The 23,594-nt window shown below is 42.1% G+C and overlaps 1 protein-coding gene across 1 annotated transcript; it reads right to left on the reverse strand.

Annotated features, from left to right (window-relative positions):
• Positions 1-6,845: 6,845 nt before the first annotated feature.
• Positions 6,846-9,360, reverse strand: LOC139549308 (RNA-binding protein 7-like). Its single transcript, XM_071359623.1, has 5 exons — positions 9,145-9,360; positions 8,541-8,703; positions 8,355-8,436; positions 8,161-8,236; positions 6,846-7,941 (listed from the first exon to the last, which is right to left on the reverse strand). The coding sequence occupies exons 1-5, from the start codon at positions 9,235-9,237 to the stop codon at positions 7,579-7,581; spliced, it is 777 nt and encodes a 258-aa protein (XP_071215724.1). The 5' UTR covers positions 9,238-9,360; the 3' UTR covers positions 6,846-7,578.
• Positions 9,361-23,594: the final 14,234 nt, after the last annotated feature.

The following is a 23,594-nucleotide window of genomic DNA, read 5'->3' on the forward strand; positions in this document are numbered from 1 at the left end:
CACAGCTCCGCCCACCGTCATCCTACTAAGGAAAACAAGAGCAGAGAGAAAGAATACGGCAGACATAGTGGGAGGGTCGTAACACTAAGCAGAGGTGATTTGATGATGTTGAAGTTGAAATGTTGCTGGAATAGTGGAGGCAGCTCCTGTTTTCTTTGCGATTTGGCATTACTCTCTGTGGTTTTAAATCAATAGTTGTTTAGTGGCCCGCTTGCTTGACCATGCTGTAGATCATGCTGTAGTTCATGTAACTGTATGTTACTGTACATACAATATGCTTTGTGGACTTCACTGGACAGAGGTTGTTATCCGGTTTTGTGATAAAACAAAGGTGTGGTTGCATTTATTCTGCCACTGTGTCTTATTGTCTCTACCTTTAGGCCTATACAGTGCATGCGGAAAGTATTCAGACCCCTTGACTTTTTCCACATTTTGTAACATTACAGCCATATTCTAAAATTGATTCAATTGTTTGTTTTCCTCATCAATCTACACACAATACCCCATAACGACAAAGCAAAAATAGGGTTTAGAAATGTTTGCACATTTATATGGAGAAAAACAACTGAAATATCACATTTAAATAAGAATTCAGACCCTTTACTCAATACTTTGTTGAAGCACCTTTGCCAGAGATTACAGCCTCAAGTCTTATTGAGTATGACGCTACAAGCTTGGCACATCTGTATTTGGGGAGTTTCTCCCATTCTTCTCTGCAGATCCTCTCAAGTTCAGTCAGGTTGGATGGGGAGCGTCGCTGCACAGCTATTTTCAGGTCTCTCTAGAGATGTTCAATCGGGTTCAAGTCTGAGCTCTGGCTGGGCCACTCAAGGACATTCAGAGACTTGTCCCGAAGCTATTCCTGCGTTGTCTTGGCTGTGTGCTTAGGGTTGATGTCCTGTTGGAAGGTGAACCTTCGCCCCAGTTTGAGGTCCTGAGTCCTCTGGAGCATGTTTTCATCAAGGATCTCTCTGTACTTTGCTCCGTTTATCTTTGCTTCGATCCTGACTAATCTCCCAGTCCCTGCCTGCTGAAAAACATCCCCGCAGCATGATGATGCCACCACCATGCTTCACCATAGGGATGGTGCCAGGTTTCCTCCAGACATGACGCTTGGCATTCAGGACAAAGAGTTTAATCTTGGTTTCATCAGACCAGAGAATCTTGTTTCTCATGGTCTGAGAGTCCTTTAGGTGCCTTTTGGCAAACTCCAAGCGGGCTGTCATGTGCCTTTTACTGAGGAGTGGCTACCGTCTGGCCACTCTACCATAAAGGCAGAGTTCTGTCTTACTATCCAGGTCTGTGCCCAAACAATTAGAGCTTCTACTTTTAAAAATCCACCTTTCTAGAAACAAGTCGCTCACCGTTGCCGCTTGCTATAGACCACCTTCTGCCCCCAGCTGTGCCCTGGACACCATATGTGAATTGATTGCCCCCCATGTATCTTCAGAGCTTGTGCTGTTAGGTAACCTAAACTGGGACACCCCGGCCATCCTACAATCTAAGCTTGATGCCCTCAATCTCACACAAATTATTAACGAACCTACCAGGTACAACCCCAAATCTGTAAATATGGGGCACCCTCATATCATCCTAACCAACCTTCCCTCCAAATACACCTCTGCTGTCTTCAACCATGATCTCAGCGATCACTGCCTCATTGCCTGCGTCCGTAATGGGTCTGCGGTCAAACGACCGCCCCTCATCACTGTCAAACGCTCCCTTAAAGACTTCAGCGAGCAGGCCTTTCTAATCGACCTAGCCCGGGTATCCTGGAAGGATATTGACCTCATCCCATCAGTAGAGGATGCCTGGTTATTCTTTAAAAGTGCTTTCCTCACCATGTTAAATAAGCATGACCCATATAAAAAAATTGAAACAGGAACAGATATTGCCCTTGGTTCACTCCAGACCTGACTGCCCTTGACCAGCACAAAAACATCCTGTGGCGTACTGCATTAGCATCGAATAGCCCCCGCGATATGCAACTTTTCAGGTAAGTTAGGAACCAATATACACAGGCAGTTATGAAAGCTGCAACTTTTCAGGGAAGTTAGGAACCAATTTACACAGGCAGTTAGGAAAGCAAAGGCTATGTTTTTCAAACAGAAATTTGCATCCTGTAGCACAAACTCCAAAAAAGTTCTGGGACACTGTAAAGTCCATGAAGAATAAGAGCACCTCCTCCCAGCTGCCCACTGCACTGAGGCTAGGAAACACTGTCACCACCGATAAATCCACGATATTTGAGAATTTCAATAAGCATTTTTCTACGGCTGGCCATGCTTTCCACCTGGCTACCGCTACCCCGGTCAACAGCCCTGCACCCCCCACAGCAACTTGCCCAAGCATCCCCCATTTCTCCTTCACCCAAATCCAGATAGCTGATGTTCTGAGAGATCTGCAAAATCTGGACCCCTACAAATCAGCCGGGCTAGACAATCTGGACCCTCTCTTTCTAAAATGATCTGCCAAAATTGTTGCAACCCCTATTACTAGCCTGTTCAACGTCTCTTTCGTATCGTCTGAGATCTCCAAAGAATGGAAAGCTGATGCGGTCATCCCCCTCTTCAAAGGGGGAGACAATCTAGACCCAAACTGCTACAGACCTATATTTATCCTACCCTGCCTTTCTAAGGTTTTCGAAAGCCAAGTTAACACAGATCACCGACCATTTCGAATCCCACCGTACCTTCTCCGCTATGCAATCTGGTTTCCGAGCTGGTCATGGGTGCACCTCAGCCACGCTCAAGGTCCTAAACAATATCATAACCGCCATCGATAAGAGGCAATACTGTGCAGCTGTATTCATTGACCTGGCCAAGGCTTTCGACTCTGTCAATCACCACATTCTTATTGGCAGACTCAACAGCCTTGGTTTCTCAAATGACTGGCGAGCCTGGTTCACCAACTACTTCTCAGACAGAGTTCAGTGTGTCAAAAGGGAGGGCCTGTTGTCCGGACCTCTGGCAGTCTCTATGGGGAGACACAGGGTTCAATTCTCGGGCCGACTCTCTTCTCTGTATACATCAATGATGTCGCTCTTGCTGTTGGTGATTTTCTGATCCACCTCTACGCAGACGACACCATTCTGTATACTTCTGGCCCTTCTTTGGACACTGTGTTAACTTACCTCCAGACGAGCTTCAATGCCATACAACTCTCCTTCTGTGGCCTCCAACTGCTGCAAGTAAAACTAAATGGATGCTCTTCAACCGATCACTGCCCGCCCGTCCAGCATCACTACTCTGGACGGTTCTGACTTAGAATATGTGGACAACTACAAATACCTAGGTGTCTGGTTAGACTGTAAACTCTCCTTCCAGACTCACATTAAGCGTCTCCAATCTAAAATTAAATCTATAATTGGCTTCCTATTTCGCAACAAAGCCTCCTTCACTCATGCTGCCAAACATACCCTCGTAAAACTGACCATCCTACCAGTCCTTGACATCGGTGATGTAATTTACAAAATAGCCTCCAACACTCTACTCAGCAAATTGGATGCAGTCTATCACAGTTCCATCCGTTTTGTCACCAAACCCCATATACTACCCACCACTGCGACCTGTATGCTCTCGTTGGCTGGCCCTCGCTTTATATTCGTCACCAAACCCACTGGCTCCAGGTCATCTATACGTTTTTGCTAGGTAAAGCCCCACCTTATCTCAGCTCACTGGTCACCATAGCAGCACCCACCCGTAGCACGCGCTCCAGCAGGTATATTTCACTGGTCACCCGCAAAGCAAATTCTTCCTTTAGCCGCCTTTCCTTTCAGTTCTCTGCTGCCAATGACTGGAACGAATTGCAAATATCACTGAAGCTGGAGACTCATATCTCCCTCACTAACGTTAAGCACCAGCTGTCAGAGCAGCTCACAGATCATTGCACCTGTACATAGCCCCTCTGTAATTAGCCCATCCAACTACCTCATCCCCATACTGTTATTTGTTTATTTAATTTTTTTGCTCCTTTGCACCCCAGTATCTCGACTTGCACATTTATCTTCTGCACATCTATCACTCCAGTGTTTAATTGCTAAATTGTAATTATTTCGCCACTATGGCCTATTTATTGCCTTACCTCCCTTACCTCATTTGCACACACTGTATATAGACTTTTTCTATTGTGTTATTGAGTGTATGTTTGTTTATTCCATGTGTAATTCTGTGTTGTTTGTGTCGCACTGCTTTGCTTTATCTTGGCCAGGTTGCAGTTCTAAGTGAGAACTTGTTCTCAACTTGCCTACCTGGTTAAATAAAGGTGAAATACATTTTTTTAAAGGCCTGATTGGCGGAGTGCTGCAGAGATGGTTGTCCTTCTGGAAGGTTATCCCATCTCCACAGAGGAACTCTGTCAGTGTGACCATCGGGTTCTTGGTCACCTCTCTGACCAAGGCCCTTCTCCACGATTGCTCAGTTTGGCCGGGCAGCCAACTCTAGGAAGAGTCTTGGTGGTTCCAAACTTCTTCCATTTAAGAATGATGGAGGCCACTGTGTTCTTGGGGACCTTCAATGCTGCAGAAATGTTTTGGTACCCTTCCCCAGATCTGTGCCTCGACACAATCCTGTCTCTGGGCTCTACGGAAAATTCCTTCGAACTCACGGCTTTGTTTTTGCTCTGACATACACTGTCAACTGTGGGACCTGATAGAGACAGGTGTGTGCCTTTCCAAATCATGTCCAATCAATTGAATTTATCACAGGTGGACTCCAATTTTTTATTGTGTGAATAAAAAAACAAAATAATTGAATCCATTTTACAATAAGGCTGTAAAGTAACAAAATGTGGAAAAAGTTAAGGGATCTGAATACTTTCCGAATGCACTGTCTATCACGGTCACAAGGAATTAACAGGTTATAGAGCAAACAATGCAATTATCACAATACATAGGTTGTAATATTACTTTTTTGTGGGGTGGAGTTGGCTTCCCCAGTGATTTTACCCATGCACCGCTACTGCTCATTGCAGACCCTATGTAGATTACAGCCGCCACGTTCAAAGTGTGAAGGATTATGGGGAAGAAAACATGGAGCTCTGCATGGGAAAGATTGGGCTCTTTTGGGTTTGATGGATTGATCAAAGGGAAAAGATGAGAACTGTGAGAGGCTGCTGCTGTCTTTAAAGTTGGGAGTCTGGATGGTGGGGGGGGGGGGGGGGGGTCAATGGGGTTTGGATACTTTGGCACCAATGAACCCTGCAACCTGAGTGCAAGGATTTGAGTTGATGGAAGCAGGCTCCTGGGCTGCAGGGAGGGAAGGGAAAGGGGTGTGCTTCTATATAAAGGCGCATCATGTACCCCAAAAAATCTGAGCGGGGCACAAAGTGTGTGAGGATGGCTGGACTGTCTGGTCCGACACCATCTGTACATTTTTAGAATTTAGCATTTTTCAAACACTTGAAACAGCTTTTTCCTGCAATCTAGAGCCATAATCATTAAGTTCATGTAAAATATATGTGCATTTTTTTCTGCATATCTAAGCATACCTCTTGAGCAGCCTATATCCTCTTGACTGGTTATTTTTTTAAATAAGAGACAAGATATGCTTCTCCGCTAAAAGATTGAAAGGAATGTGAGTCTTAAGTACATTTAGTATTTGGCTGTTTTTCTAATGTCTACCAACCTTGCCAGATAGTTTGACAATAGCCATTCTAACTTGATTGATAGCCTGAAATGGATTATTGGTATCTAGTTGGGAACATATCTGGGCTAAAGTCAACTTCATAAAATTGCTAGGTGGCAGTAGTATTATAAAGAAACAACAAAAATATAAATGTTTTGTTGTTAAACAGGACAAATCTGAGGCAGTACGTACCCCTGTGCCCCCTATGGGCATGACGCATTTGTCTATAAATCCACACAGGAGCGGCCACTGACTGTGCCTCTATTCCGTCTGCTCTAGTGCTAGAGACGCCAAGCAGATCAATCAATTAAAACAGTTAGGCCCCAGCCAGCAAGGGTAATTACAGCCTTTCCCGTACTGCCTGTGACAGGGAACTGAGGATACTCTTCATTAGAGCCACTTCCAAGCATCGGAGCGGAATCTGACACTTGCCAGATTAAGCAAGACAAAGGGTTTAGTGTAGTGGGAGCAAATGCACCTCCACCTTTGGACCCAGAGCATTATTGGGGATGTACATGTTGATGCACAATGGGAGCAGTTGTTAGCAGCCTAAGCACTGTTGGAAGGGTATATTATGACCTCAACCTTTTCAAAGGGCATCACATAGAGCAGGGCCACTAACTGTAACATGAGGTTTCAATCCTGGGCTAAAACAATGACCAAAGTAGGACTAATTCCATGGCTGAATAAAAAATAATAATATCCAAAGGTGACCAGGCATTAAAGCTACAGCCTACCATAAGTCAGAAATAACACCAAATGTTGTTGATCAAGTGATGAAAAGGTGCCACTTCAATGCTACATGTCAGCAATGATGATTGTTCCACCATCTTGACAAGTTAGATTGCATAGAATGTAAAGAGAATATTTGTCACATTTTGTGTAACTTGACTATGTAAACAGTTAGGTGCCAAAGATATAAACCTTCACCTGAATGTGCATGCTAAATAGAGTAGACTACAGTTGGCTTGGTCATCTTCCTGCGTCAATAAGAGGGTGTGTGGCACAACCTGCAGATTACTTTCTAACCCACTGCGTAAGCATATTGTTAACACATGGTCCACGAAAGACAGACGAGTCAGGCATGTGTGCGTGATTAACTGCATAGTTCACAGCTGTGATCTCAGGCACGTCTGTAAAAAGTACCAGTTGTAGCAACATTTCAATGGATGTTTTCAGAGTAATGCTTTTCCTGTAAACAGAAGACCAAAATAAATAAAGTGTAGACAAATTATTTTTATGCCAATATTTCATGAAAACATCTAGTTTCACATGTACATGGAATCTTTTGGGTATCTTACAATTGTAAAGTTCTCAAATTTAAAATAGACTAATCCAAAAATCACATTTGCAATTTAAAGTTGTACCGTAAAAAACAAATGTCACAGTAAATTTCAGCCTATAGAGTGCTGCGGGTGGAATTAGATTACATAGCTGAAATAGTACCAAATTGTTTTTAAATACCTGAGCAATTTACCACAAACAGTTCGGCATCATACCTTGTAGAAATGAAATACCAGTTCTTGACAAACGGCTCAGCTTTTCAAACAAAAACTAAAAACGGACAACCGCTCCTTCTAAGGGGTATAATAATCAGTTTTGATAGATTTAACAATTCTCCAGGGGATGGTATGAAAATCTATTAAATCTCCCAATACATTTTTTTTCAATTTGTCATAGTAAAACAATTGGAAAACCTCATGCGTAAAAAATAAAAAAGCTACGTCTTGTTTTTACTTGGACACAGTTGTGTATTTAAAAAATAAAGTCATCCTAAACATATGACTAATAGATTGTTTAAAAACAATGCATCTCCTGAGCTTGTAATTGTTTTTTTTCTCTCTCAATATGATCAGGATTTACACAATGAGTGTGGCATCCTGTAAAATTATAAAATATAGGTTCTTTAAAGTGAAAAATATTCACAATAGTCCTTAAAAATGTCCATAGTGCATCAGTATCGTCTCCAGCGACCATCTCTGGAGCCATCCCTCCACCTGTCATCTCTGTTACGGCCGCCTCCGCTGCTCCCGCTCCTGTCATCATGGTGATAGTGTTCACCTCGCTGGTCATCTCGCTGGCTGCGGTGGTGCCGGTTGGAGCCGGTTTCAGAGCCTCCTGGGTAGCGCTGGTCCCTGCCGCTGTCCTGCTGGTACCCCTCCCTGTTGCCTCGAGGTGAGGAGTTGTCCTGTTGCCAGGACCCACCACCACCACTCTGTAGCTGCTGTGTTGGTGGCTGTCCTAGAAGCCCGATGCCGCCGGCTGGGAAGCCTCCATTCACGCCCAGGAGCTGCTGCATCTGCCACATGTTGTTCATCTGTTGAAATCACTTTTACTGATCCATGTCAACTGGTTAAATGATCATGATACAGGCCACTATGTAGTACAGTTTGTCATATGCTCAGGATACACAATGAAATGGTTACTTGCAGGTTCACGGCGCAACAATGTGACATAAGTGTCACTACTGGAGATGATAGTGCGTAATTGAATGGCTTGACATGAGTAATGTCAGTGTGGTTGAAGGTATGCTCACCATTGCCTGTCTTTGCAGACTATCAGGAGAGGAGAAGGTCCTCTGGATGGACCCCTGGTCTGGGCTCTTGTCATATCTGCACAAGAAACATGTCATTCCATATCACAGACAAATAGAGGCCATTGATGCACAATACATACCCTACATATGCATACTAACGTTGTTGGAGGATTTTGCATTATGTTACAACATACCTGCCCCCAGCCCCATGTGGATTGGGAGTATTCACAGGGCTTTGATTCTGGGAGTTCCCTGGGCTGTTAATGTGACTGCTTCCTGTAAATATTTATCCAAATAATTACATTTCAATTTCAGACAGACCCAAGTAAAACATTAGCAAATCAATTTCTATGAGTAGTATGGGGTTTAAATTAGTGTACCTGCTCTGAACTGTACTTTGAGAGTTCTTCCGAATAGAGTTGCCCCATTGAGCAGGTTCATGCCATAGGGTACAGAGACCTCATGCTTGAAACAGACAAATCCAAACGCTTTCTGTTTTCCATCATTGTCTTTTGGAATTTTCACTTTGAACATAGGTCCTGCCTACGTCACAGAGAACACAAAACAGACGATGGAGAACACAACTGTAAAATAAAAGTTAGCCACTGTGCTCGCGGTGTGCTAGCTCTGGTCCACGCGGATGCATTGGATCTGCATGTGCATCCGGGGCTTGCTCAAGTGTTTTATTTCGTGTTTTGGAGAAACGAAACCCTGCGCGCTGGGGATCTATGAAAGGCGAAAGATCAGAGGCAACTTATAGTTGTCGTACAATGGACCAGAGCTAGATATGTGTTCGCTAATATAGCTAGCTAACGTCGTTAGCTAAGGCTGAATGAACTATATTGATCTGGATAGCTAGATAATTACACGGGTCAGAAGCTTCCACATCATTATTTGTCGAATAAGTTACTGAGAAATTATCGCAATTCATTTAGCTAGCTAACATTAGCTATATCGTATCAATATAGTTCAAAGCTACTGCACCTGTAAAAAGAGCTCGAATAAAAGTTCTTCCGTCACTTTTGGATCCAAATTTCCAACAAAGAGAGTCCGGTCTGCTTCATCCGCTACTCCCATCTCGCTTTAATTATATCTAATGCACTTTATCAGGATGTAAACAAATTACAATGCGCGATTTTTATACAGTTGATCCGTGGTACGAGCGTAAAGTAAAACTGCCATCATTCGTCAACTCGAGTTGCAATAACTATCATGTTTTGCGACATATGCCCTTGAGCTCCGGTAAAAAAAAAGAAAAAGGAATGCCATCAAATAAACCAGTGGTGGAAAAATGACCTAATTGTCATAAAAGTAAAGATTGAAAATAACTGAAGTGAAAGTCACCCAGTAAAATCCTACTTGAGTAAAAGTAAAAAAATATTTGGTTTTACATATACTTAAGTATAAAAAGTAAATGTAATTGTTAAAATATACTTAATTATCAAAAGTAAAAGTATAAATCATTTCAAATTCCTTATATTAAGCAAACCAGATAGCACCATTTACTTTTTTTCTTTTAATTTACAGATAGGCAGGGGCACTCTCCAACAGTCAGACATGATTTAAAAACAAAGCATGTGTTTAGTGAGTTCGCCAGATCAGAGACAGTAGGGATGACCAGGGGTATTCTCTTGATAAGTGTGTGCATTAGACCATTTTCCTGTCCTGCCAAGCATTGAAAATTAAATTAGTACTTTTGGGTGTCAGGACAATGTATGGTACACACTTTTCTTTAGGAATGTAGTGAAATAAAAGTAGTCAAAAATATAAATAGTAAAGTACTTTACACCACTGCAAATAACAACATGTCATTAGTTGAGTACACATGAGCCTCACCCCCATTAGCTTCCTGTCAAGTTTGTATTTACTGAATGTTACAACACGCTGAACATCATGCAAGGATTCCTGAGCCTCCCTGGATCTCTCTCTCTCTCTCGCACCTGCTGTCTCGTCCTCTAAATGCTTGGCTATGAAAAGCCAACTGACATTTACTCCTTAGGTGCTGACCTGTTGCACCCTCTATAACCACTGTGATTATTATTTGACCCCTTTGGTCATCTATGAACGTTTGAACATCTTGAAGAACGATCTAGCCTTAATGGCCATGTACTCTTAGCATCTCCACCGGCACAACCAGAAGAGGACTGGCCACCTCTCAGAGCCTGGTTCCTCTCTAGGTTTTTCCCTTTCACCGTGCTTCTACATCTGCATTGCTTGCTCTTTGGGGTTTTAGGCTGGGTTTATGTATAAGCACTTTGTGACATCTGCTGATGTAAAAAGGGCTTTATAAATACATTTGATTGATTGATTGATTTTATTGACTGTCCCCAGCTGTCCGATGTGCCGGTGGGCAAGGTGTGAAACCAATACACTGGTGATAACTCATCCTGGCCTCAGAGTCATATGAAATATACTTTAAGACAGCTTAACAGCTCCAAGACTTAAGACACCTACTAATGGTCTATAAAGAAAGGAAAGTAGGGAAGTTGGTCAGGGAGGATGGGTGGGCGTAATCCGGGACCTTCTAGCAATCTAAAGGTTTTGTTTTCTAGTCGTGTCGGGGAATCAAATCACATTTGGCGTAAAAATAAAGGTAGCCTAACAGTGAAATGCTTATGTATGGGTCCTTTTCCAACAATGCAGAGATAAGATAAAGATATACGTACAGTATATATATTATTTTTTAATAGTGACATGAGAAATTAATACACAGTGAATACAACTGTAACATTTTAGCTAACCCTTCTCCTAACCCTTATTCTAAATGTAACCCAATTCACCTAACCTGCTACGTAATTCACCTAACCAAATTTGTTTTAGATCCCCTAATCTTTCACATAAATTATCCAAACCTTTGTTGTTAGTTCACCTAACCATCAACTTAAATTCTACCCCTAATTCTCCTTTGTTGTGATGCAACAAGCAACCTGGTCTCAGAGAAAGACATATAATACTATACATCCTCCAAGATGTATGAAACATTAACAGCATCCAATTCGTATGTTATTGTACGATCAGTTAAGACTTATGATAATATCAAATTGTATTAGTCACTTGCACCGAATACAGTGAAATGCTTACTTACGAGCCCCTAACCAACAATGCAGTTTTAAAAAATACAGATAAGAATAAGAAATAAAAGTAACAAGTAATTAAAGAGCAGCAGTAAAATAACAATAGCGAGACTATATACAGGGGGGTACCGGCACAGAGACAATGTGCGGGGGCACGTCTTAGTTGAAGTAATATGTAGATGTACAGTTGAAGTCGGAAGTTTACATACACCTTAGCCAAATACATTTAAACTTAGTTTTTCACTATTCCTGACATTTAATCCTAGTAAAAATTATCTGTCTTAGGTCAATTAGGATCACCACTTTATTTTAAGAATGTGAAATGTCAGAATAATAGTAGAGAGAATGATTTTTTTCAGCTTTTATTTCTTTCATCACATTCCCAGTGGGTCAGAAGTTTATGTACACTCAATTAGTATTTGGTAGCATTGCCTTTAAATTGTTTAACGTGGGTCAAACGTTTCGGGTCGCCTTCCACAAGCTTCCCACAATAAGTTGTGTGAATTTTGGCCAATCCCTCTTGACAGAACTGAGTCAGGTTTGTATGCCTCCTTGCTCGCACCAGATTTTTCAATTCTGCCCACAAATTTTCTATAGGGTTGAGGTCAAGGTTTGTGATGGCCACTCCAATACCTTGACTTTGTTGTCCTTAAACCATTTTGCCACAACTTTGAAAGTATGCTTGGGGTCATTGTCCATTTGGAAGACCCATTTGCGACCAAGCTTTAACTTCCTGACTGATGTCTTGAGACGTTGCTTCAATATATCCACATAATTTTCCTACCTCATGATGCCATCTATTTTGTGAAGTTCACCAGTCCCTCCTGCTGCAAAGCACCCCCACAACATGATACTGCCACCCCCGTGCTTCACGGTTGGGTTGGTGTTCTTTGGCTTGCAAGCTTCCCCCTTTTTCCTCCAAACGTAACGATGGTCAAACAGTTTTATTTTTGTTTCATCAGACCAGAGGACATTTCTCCAAAAAGTACGATCTTTGTTCCCATGTGCAGTTGCAAACCGTAGTCTGACTTTTTTATGGCGGTTTTGGAGCAGTGGCTTCTTCCTTGCTGAGCGGCCTTTCAGGTTATGTTGATATAGGACTCGTTTTACTGTGGATATAGATACTTGTGTACCTGTTTCTTCCAGCATCTTCACAAGGTCCTTTGCTGTTGTTCTGGGATTTATTTGCACTTTTCGCACGAACGTACGTTCATCTCTAGGAGACAGAACACGTCTCCTTCCTGAGTGGTATGACGGCTGCGTGGTCCCATGGTGTTTATACTTACTTACTATTGTTTGTACAGATGAACGTGGTACCTACAGGCTTTTGGAAATTGCTGCCAATGATGAACCATACTTGTGGAGGTCTACAATTTTTTTTCTGAGGTCTTGGCTGATTTCTTTTGATTTTCCCATGATGTCAAGCAAAGAGTCACTGATTTTGAAGGTAGGCCTTGAAATACATCCACAGGCACATCTCCAATTGACTCAAAGGATGTCAGAACTTCTAAAGCCATGACATCATTTTCTGGAATTTTCCAAGCTGTTTAAAAGCACAGTCAAGTTAGTGTATGTACACTTCTGACCCACTGGAATTGTGATACATTGTGATACAGTGAATTAGAAGTGAAATAATCTATTTGTAAACAACTGTTGGAAAAATTACTTGTGTCATGCACAAAGTAGACTATTGTTTGTTAAGAAGAAATTTGTGGAGTGGTTGAAAAACAAGTTTTAATGACTCCAACATAAGTGTATGTAAACGTCCGACTTCAACTGTAGGTAGAGTTATTAAAGTGACTATGCATAGATGATAACAACAGAGAGTAGCAGCAGTGTAAAAAAGATGGGGGCGGGGGGGGGGGGGGGGGGGCAATGCAAATAGTCTGGGTAGCCATTCGATTATATGTTCAGGAGACTTATGGCTTGGGGGTAGAAGTTGTTTAGAAGCCTCTTGGACTTTGACTTGGTGCTCCAGTACCGCTTGCTGTGCGGTAGCAGAGAGAACAGCCTATGACTAGTGTTGCTGGAGTCTTTGACGCATTTTGGGCCTTCCTCTGACACCGCCTGGTATAGAGGTCCTGGATGGCAGGAAGCTTGGTCCCAGTACATCACCTTTGTAGTGTCTTGCGGTCGGAGGCCGAGCAGTTGCCATACCAGGCAGTGATGCAACCAGTCAGGATGCTCTCGATGGTGCAGCTGTAGAACCTTTTGAGGATCTGAGGACCAATGCCAAATCTTTTCAGTCTCCTAAGGGGGAATATGTTTTGTTGTGCCCTCTTCATGACTGTCTTGGTGTGCTTAGACCATGTTAGTTGGTGACTAAGGAACTTGAAGCTCTCAACCTGCTCCACTACAGCCCCGTCGATGAGAAATGGGTCGTTCTCTTTTTACAGTAGTCCACAATCATCTCCTTTGTCTTGATCACGTTGAGGGAGAGGTTGTTGTCCTGGCACCACACGGCCATGTCTCTGACCTCTTCCCTATAGGCTGTCTAGGCGTTGGTATCGGCAAACTTAATGATGGTGTTGGAGTTGTGCCTGGCCGTGCAGTCATGAGTGAACAGGGAGTACAGGAAGGGACTGAGCAATATACGTCCTCTAATTCATATGACATTGTGCAACATATCATACTAAATGGAGTGTCACAGATTTACATGCTGATGAATGCGAATTGCCATGGGACCACATTGCCTAACTTCATCTGTAGATTGCTGACATTTCCTGCAGCAATTGCCTATCCTTACTAACACCTCTATAGAGTAGAGAGGCTGATGATTCAGACATGCTGTAATAGTGTGCCCTCCTCCCACTCTGTCCACAGGTCTCCTCATCCCCTTGGAAGTCGATGTGCATGCTGATGAGAATTTCCTGGACATGTACATTCCCCAGTCCAGTGGATGTGATCGGATCACTGACTCAAGTACACTGCGATGTATGCCCCTGGCCTTGTGGTGATGGCAGCATCATTATAGTGTCGAGGTCAAATGAGCCATGTGAAAAGCTTGACTTCCTCCCTAATAGGATGGCACTTGAACTGTGAGTGGCTGCTATATTAATTAGTTTCATTAAAAGTCTAATGATTTCCCCCATGCCTGGAGAAATCCCATAGAGATTGTGATTGTGGCTGGGTATAAGGACCACACTGGAAAGATAAGAGTAGAATATCAATGGGACTCTTTTGAAGGCTGTTCTTATTTACAGGATCCCTACTAGAGCATTCATTTATAGCTGTCATTCATAATGTGGCAGTAAAATATATAGTTTAATACTAAAATCATAATTTTTTTTACAGGCCAGTTTGTTATGGGCATCACGTGTCGTGTACAGTATAGGGTAGTTAATTAACACTTGATGTATCAGCACTTTCACATTAAATATTTATGATTTAAAATGCATCAAATCTTTGTCAGTTGGCAGAGATAAAAAATCTATACCATAAAACCACACTTGTGCAGCAATGCACTCTGATGACTAAGGCACATGAATCTATTTTTGGACCCAGTAGCTATTAGCCCATATATCTCCCTGATGCCTTTTCCCTTTTTGTAGCATTGAATGGAATTCAGGAGAGCACTAACGAACAGCAGTTCCACAGAACCAGAAAATAGGCGGAAATTGGAGTAAAGTGGGGAACAACTAGCAGACAGGCTGATCTAGTCGCTTTGAGTAAGAAAAAAAACGAAGAGATGCTGAAAGAAAACAAAGGTTCTGCTGACCCTTTTTTATTTCACGAATACATCTGTTTAGTAGTTTTTCCATGGAATTTTGGATGAAATCTAAATCTTGTCATATTTCGGATTCATAATATGAAATACCAATTGGGATTGCTCTCTATTCAAGTGGCATAGCATTATTTTGTCGTGGCATAGCATTATTTTGTCGTGGCAGGGAGTTAACCCATTGGTTTCTCTCCAGAGTGGCAGCAGATGGCAGTGTTGTTCCGATGATAGACTGCATGCTCATGAAGAACACACTGGTTTGATTTGCTTGCGGTAACAAGGGCATAGCCTACTATTGAGCTTTTGTAAAAGCAAAAAAGAGAAATAGAAAACAATCTTAATGGAAATAGAAATATGCACTTTTTAGTCTAGCTTTACTGGGTGTTCCTGGATTCTATTTCATAGACAATCTCATTCGTACATAACACAGCGTTAGATAGTGGTACTGACCAATGATGGAGTGCAGATAGGGATTGAATATATTGGAACAGCAACATTGTGTCAACGTTGAAAAAATGCAACTAGCTTGGTAAATTGTAAACTGTTCAACTAATTATTATCAGAATGACCTCATGGCATATTTAACTATGTAAATAATAATCTGGATTTACACAGTACTTGCTGCAAGCAATATGCATTCACTTAGTAAACACCCACAGCTATAGTATATACCTCATGTCTTGTCTCGCTATGGTAAGATAAATTGACATGTTGGCCCTAGCTGTATCCCTCATCTTAATCTAGTAAACACAGCATATAACAAGCACTATGCCAGTTTAAATGTTTATAATAATTAAGGAGACAGATTGAAATGTTGGCATTGCACTTCTTGCCAGAGAAATGAAATGTCAAAATGTTACACAATTAGCATGATTAACATTGGCCACTTTGGTTTCGGTCTCTGCCCCCATATCTTGGAACCTGCATTATTTTTGATTGAAGTGAAGAACAAGACCAAAGGGGAATATCACTGCGGTGCGAGATGAGAGTGAATGAGCATTTAAAGAAGTGAGACGCGATGACCAGGCCAAACCAAGAACTAGGCCACCTGCCTGTGGTGACGTCACGTATGGGTTTTGTTCGTCTACATTAGTCCCCTCTCCTTTAACCCCTGGGAAGAAGTGACTGTTGATGTGCCGATACACTGGTGGCTGGTCACATCCCTTGGCCCTTGCCTCTGCCTCAATTTATCCATCCTTTGGTTTATTAACATTCATCATTCATGTGGAATGAAGTGATTTGTGATCATTAAATGGACATGAATATTTGTCGGATTAAACTTTAATTAAGCCATCACTCTCCAGCGGCGCATGATGTCATCAATCGGCTTCCTGTTCAATGCGCTCAGCTCTGGTTTAATGGCCTGTACCTTTATAAGTGCTACTCAGTGCTTATCCCACCATGCCAGCTCCCCCTTATTTTACACTTCTTGCACTCTGACTGGCCAGTCTAGTCTAAGATGGTTTTGAATGGTTTTAGGTAGCACTGAGAGGGTGTGGATCAATCACACTTAATTCAGTGGCAGAGCCTTGCACTTTTTGTCCATTTCATGCAAATGTCAGTAATTATTCCCTAATATACTGTATTCATGGAGGGTGATTTTGTGTACATATGGATATAAGTGCTGTGCGTACTGCAGTGGCGTAAATTACTTAAGTAAAAATACTTCAAAGTACTACTTAAGTAGGTTTTTGGAGTATCTGTACTTTACTGTTTATAGTTTTGACAACTTTTTTTGTACTTCACTACATTCCTAAAGAAAATTATGTCTTTTTTACTCCATACATTTTCCCTAACACCCAAAAGTAAATGGTCCAATTTATGCGCTTATCAAGAGAACATCCATGGTCATCCCTACTGTCTCTGATCTGGCGGACTCCCTAAACACACATGCTTTGTTTGTAAATGAGTGTTGGAATGTGCCTCTGGCTATCCGTGAATAAATAATAAAAAATGCCATCTGGTTTGCTTAATATAAGGACTTTGAAATTATTTATACTTTTACTTTTGATACTTAAGTACATTACCAGTCAAACGTCAAACGTTTGGACACACCTACTCATTCAAGGGTTTTTCTTTATTTTTACTATTTTCTACATCGTTGAATAATAGTGAATAACACATATGGAATCATGTAGTAACCAAAAAAGTGTTAAACCAATATTTTTTATATTTGAAATTCTTCAAAGTAGCCACCCTTTGCTTTGCATACTCTTGGCATTCTCTCAACCGGCTTCATGAGATAGCCACCTGGAATGCATTTCAATTAACATGTGTGCCTTTTTAAAAGTAAATTTGCGGAATTTCTTTCCTTCTTAATACGTTTGAGCCAATCAGTTGTGTTGTGACAAGGTAGGGGTGGTATACAGATGATAGCCCTATTTTGTAAAAGACTAAGTCCATATGATGGCAAGAACAGCTCAAATAAGCAAAGAGAAGCGACAGTCCATCATTACTTGAAGACATGAAGGTCAGTCAATCTGGAACATTTCAAGAAATTTTAAAGTTTAATCAAGTGCAGTCGTAAAAACCATCAAGCGCTATGATGAAACTGGCTCTCATGAGGACCGCCACAGGAAAGGAAGACCCAGAGTTACCTCTGCTGCAGAGGATATGTTCGTTAGAGTTAACTGCACCTCAGAAATTGCAGCCCACATAAATGCTTCACAGAGTTCAAGTAACAGACACATCTCAACATCAACTGTTCAGAGGAGACTGTGTGAATCAGGCCTTCATGGTTGAATTGCTGCAAAGAAACCACTACTAAAGGACACCAATAATAAGAAGAGACTTGCTTGGGCCAAGAAACACGAGCAATGGACATTAGACCGGTGGAAATCTGTCCTTTGGTCTGATGAGTCCAAATTTGAGATTTTTGGTTCTAACCGCATTCCAGGTGAAGCTGGTTGAGATACTGGCAGTGTGCAAAGCTGTGGCAAAGGGTGGCTACTTTGAAGAATCTAAAATCTAAAATATATTTTGATTTGTTTAACACTTTTTTGGTTAGTTTATGATTCCATATGTGTTATTTCATAGTTTTGATGTCTTCACTATTTTTCTACACGGTAGAAAATAGTAAAAATAAAGAAAAACCTTTGAATGAGTTGGCGTGTCCAAACTTTTGACGGGTACTGTATATTTAAAACCAAATACTTTTAGACTTTTACTCAAGTAGTATTTTACTGGGTGACTTTAACTTTTACTTGATTCATTTTCTTTTAAGTATCTTTACTTTTACTCAACTATGACAATTGGGTACTTTTTCCACCACTGGTATACTGTAGCTTTTCTTACATATTTGATTGAGTGAACAGGACACACAGAAACACACCACACACACAGTTAGTTCTTGTGACATTGTATCAGCCCATTTCAAGGCCTCCAAGGATGGATGGAGGAAGATACTGAGGCAAGTCTTCAATCAATTTATTTATTTATTTCATATTGCACCATATTTGTTATCTGAATATCACTGCTGCATGCTGCCACCCTGATATGCTGTGGCTGTTTCCAGACTGGGACTCTGAATGCACAGAACTATTGTGTAGGCAGAAGGGTTCCACCCTGCCTGTTGCCATAGTACTAGGCTACTGGAGTGCTGAGTAGAAGCGCTTGGCATCAGCACCTTGCCACCAACTGCGGCTAGGCGACAAGCGCTCCAGCCCCACATCACTTACGTCTGAGAGCCCTCCTTTAGTCTCAGGAGGTGTTTAATTACTTAAATTAACTTAAATAATTATGAGCTTGGGAAGGAGCGCAGGTCGTAATAAAATGAATCAAGGGGGCGGCAGTTCGTTTTTTACATAGCCCCCCTCCGTTTCCTCTTCACCGTTTCATGGAGTTGAAGCGTCAGCACATTTCTCACGCTCTGCAAACCCTCTCACCATGACCGCCTGTTGAGACACAAAATAATGCCCTCTGCCTAAGGAGCCATATGGAGAGTACTTTATAGAGGGAGGACGGTGGGGATAACGACATGCCTGCAGGAATAATTAATAAGAGATGGATATCCAGAGTATCAAGCCCATCGCATCTCACAGCGGCTCTGAAGATCCCACTCCCTCTCCTCCACTCCCGCTGCTTCTGACGCCGAAAATGCCTTTGGAGAAGATAATGAGCTCTATCAAAATATGTATTTTTATTTTAAATACACTTTTTTTTTAAATTCATATAACCGACAGTGTGGTGTCCCACATTTCAGCAGTCGAGCAAAAGATTGCCTCAGTACCAGTCAATATCACAGCTGAGACAACATTGCATTCAGGAAGTGAGGGCTTCAGATCTGAATGTCCTCTGAGGGGGGAAAAAATGACCCGGTTTCCCTTTGAAGGCATCATCAATATGGTAATCAGGTGATCAGGGGTACGATTAGCTAACACTAACTATTTGTTCTGTCAGTGGATCTGATGGACTGAAATTGGTTGCTTGTTTGTTCATTGATAACCAAACCCACAATCATTTCTCGGATGACCATCTAGAGAGGAAATTAGTTGGTACAAATTAGGGATCAAAGGTTAGTCCCAGGAGGAGATCTTGGTTCCCTTACAATCAAATGTCAGATGTTTAAACAACCACACTGAGGAATTCCCATCAACCACTGGAGAAACCTTCGGAGTGTACATCCCACTGGCACGTGCTCTGATTGAAAATGTTTATTTCTATGCTACAAACCTGATATATTCAACTGGATGACATTAATATCTATCCAAAGGGTGAACATACATGGTAAAGACAATGATGGACCATGTCTACCGTATAATACGTACATACATGACAGGATGCTTATCTACCATGGTTCAGCCTTGGGGCCAAATTGCCACCTCCACAAGAAGTCAGTGATGCAATTGCAGGAGTGAAATAAGACTGCATTTAGACATGTAATTTCATGGAGAAGCTATTTGTATAGCCGGGGCATTTATGGAGTGCAAAAGAAGGTCAAAGAACCCTCAATCGTGTTGGTAACGCTCTGTGTGTAAATTAATTGCTGGTAGAGGCTTTAAGGAATAATTGAATTTACTACCGGCCTTATCTCGGCCTAAAATTGCACAGCTAACCTTCAGTGAGCTCTCAGGAGACCTCTGTAGTTTTTTTTCTCCTCACCCCCAAGCTCTACCTTTTTATCTTCACTGTCGGGATAAACCACATTACTTAAAACCCATGCAAGAGCAGGAGCTCCTTTGGGCTGTGTGTTTTAAACTCTAGAGTGAAAGTTCAAGAGCCATTTTGACAGATTCAGCAAGATGGGACCATGTCAAATCTGTGAGATTCTGCTGTTCCACAGCTAGGATCTGTCATTGTCAAAACCAATATGATGATTGTTTCCGCTACTTTTGGTTTGTCTGTTTTCTTGCCACATTCATTGTTCACTGCAGTGCCTAATGTAGTCACAATAATTGGTGTTTTATGCGTTCATGCTAAGAATTGGAAACAATTTAAACAAGGGAGTACATGCCAAATGAAGTGTGGAATGAAACAGGAAAACATGATGGGAGATATTAATTAACTTTTAATCATTTAGTTCTCATCTAGAATTTGTTTTGAGGTACAACAGAGGAACTGCTGCTTTGAGGCAGATGCAATTCGATTTTTTTCTAATGGAACCTTTATTTAACTAGGCAAGTCAGTTATGAACAAATTCTTATTTATAATGACGGCCTACCCCGGCCAAACCCAGACGATGCTGGGCCAGTTGTGCACCACCCTATCGGACTCCCAATCATGGCTGGATGTGATACAGCCTGGAATCAAACCAGGGACTGTAGGGACGCCTCTTGCACTGGGATGCAGTGCCTTAGACCGCTGCGCCACTCGGGAGCAATAATATCATTTTAATCCTTCAATCTGTCATAGATAAACAAAAAACAGTCAGGCATTTGAGGCACAGTTGCACACACAATTTCCTTGACAAACAAAGCACATTTTTATTACTCTACATTTATAATATTGCATTTGATAGACTTTCTGTGTGAAATCTATCATTATGGTAATTGAATGTACAGAACATTGACTTCATTGTGTTAACCTAATTGGAATTTAAATACATTTTCTGAGGAAAAATGTTTCTTAGTCAATGCATGTATTGGTGCTTTCCTTCACAAATAAGAGTTCTAAATTGAATTGAGAGATAATATGTTTTAGTACTCCATGTCAATTACATAGCAATGAGGAGCCAGTGATTTTTTTTGGGACCGGCACAAAGATTGGAAGTTATTGTGACATTGCTTTTCATTTACTAGACCACTGTGGTGTGGGCAACGATGCGTCAGTCAGTCGGCCAGCCCACTAGTAGCTCAGAGGAGAGAACTACGAATCCTCCAAAATAGCCTGTGTATCAACACCCCCACAAGCTGGTTCATGCTCGGCCTGGGGACATCAAATTTCATCAATCTTTCAGCCATTTACTGACGGGATGTCCTCACAATTTTGTCTGACAAGCGATGCAGCGCTATGAAATATTAATTTTATATTTTCTGGCTTTTATTCCTAGATGTGGGGACAAAAATCTTCCCTCTAGCAACCAGTTCATACATTAACCCATAATGGCTAAGGGAAGTAGAACAGTAGGACACGTAGGCCTATTAATGTTGGGCGGTCTGCCGGTCACGACTACCCATGCTGTAAACACAACATGTAGTGGACTGGGAAGAGTTATGTGGAAGTCCCATAGTAAACTGAGTAAAAGTGTTCCTCTCTCCTGACTACCTTTCCTGGGTGTTGAAATCAGACGTCAGCAGTGATGATGACATTAGGGCTCTTCCTGAATTACAGTTTGATGGCTCTCTTCTCTATTTATGTGACCTTTCCATGTCCACTTATATATGGCCCATAAACTTTCATATTAAATGCATCATAATGGAAAGGCTTATGATGGCCATATTGGTTCTAAAATGCCCCCGGAAGAAATGGCAGCAGTTTTACAGGTGCCCAACCAATTGTGCTATTATGTGGGGGTTTTTCGGGTTATTTGTAACTTATTTTGTACATAATGTTTCTGCAACCGTATCTTACGGCAAAAAATAGCTTCTGGATATCAGGACAGCGATCACTCATCTCGGATTAGACAAAGTTTTTTTCTTCAACAAACAAGACGCACAAGACATTCTCCAAACACCCAGCAGGGCCGACATCCCCGTTATTTGCAAGAGGAAGCGACGCAGGTACAGAGGACAAAGAGCCGGATGCCTGGTCAGGACCCGGAAAAGGCGAGTGGGAAAGCTGCCGTTACCTTCAATACTACTCGCCAACGTGCAATCATTGGACAATAAACTAGACGAGGTACGATCACGAATATACTACCAACAGGACACAAAAAACTGTAATATCCTATGTTTCACGGAATCGTGGCTGAATGACGACATGGATATTCAGCTAGCAGGATACACGCTGCACCGGCAAGATAGAACAGCACACTCCGGTAAGACGAGGGGGGGGGCGGTCTATGCATATTTGTAAACAACAGCTGGTGCACGAAATCTAAGGAAGTCTCTAGATTTTGCTCGCCTGAAGTAGAGTATATTGTGATAAATTGCAGGCCACACTACTTGCACATAGAGTTTTCAGCTATACTTTTCGTTGCTGTTTAATTACGCAACACAGACAGATGCTGGCACTAAGACCGCACTCAGTCAGCTGTATAAGGAAATAAACAAACAGGAAACCACTCACCCAGAGGCGGCGCTCCTAGTGGCCGGAGACTTTAATACAGGGAAACTTAAATCAGTTCTACCAAATTTCCATCAACATGTTAAATGTGCAACCAGAGGGGAAAAAAATCTAGATCACCTGTACTCCACACACAGAGACGCGTACAAAGCTCTCCCTCGCCCTCCATTTGGTAAATCCGACCACAACTCTATCCTCCTGATTCCAGCTTACAAGCAAAAATTAAAGCAGGAAGCACCAGTGACTCGGTCTATAAAAAAGTGGTCAGAGGAAGCAGATGCTAAACTACAGGACTGTTTTGCTATCACAGACTGGAATATGTTATCGGGATTCTTCCGATGGCATTGAGGAGTACACCACATCAGTCACTGGCTTTATCAATAAGTGCATTGAGGACGTCGTCCCCACAGTGACTGTACGTGTACATACCCTAACCAGAAGCCATGGATTACTGGCAACATTCGCACTGAGCTAAAGGGTAGAGCTTCGCTTTCAAGGTGCGGGACTCTAACCCGGAAGGTTACAAGAAATCCTGCTATGCCCTGCGACGAACCATCAAACAGGCAAAGCGTCAATACAGGGCTAAGATTGAATCATACTACACCGGCTCCGACGCTCGTTTTATGTGGCAGGGCTTGCAAACTATTACAGACTACAAAGGGAAGCACAACCGCAAGCTGCCCAGTGACACGAGCCTACCAGACGAGCTAAATCACTTCTATGCTCGCTCGAGGCAAGCAACACTGAGGCATGCATGAGAGCATCAGCTGTTCAGGATGACTGTGTGATCACGCTCTCCGTAGCCGACGTCAGACCTTTAAACAGGTCAACATACACAAGGCTGCGGGGCCAGACGGATTACCAGGACGTGTGCTCCGGGCATGTGCTGACCAACTGGCAGGTGTCTTCACTGACATTTTCAACATGTCCCTGATTAAGTCTGTAATACCAACATGTTTCAAGCAGACCACCATAGT

This window comes from Salvelinus alpinus, chromosome 22 (assembly GCF_045679555.1).
Source record: "Salvelinus alpinus chromosome 22, SLU_Salpinus.1, whole genome shotgun sequence".
In the NCBI taxonomy this organism is placed as follows: domain Eukaryota; kingdom Metazoa; phylum Chordata; class Actinopteri; order Salmoniformes; family Salmonidae; genus Salvelinus; species Salvelinus alpinus.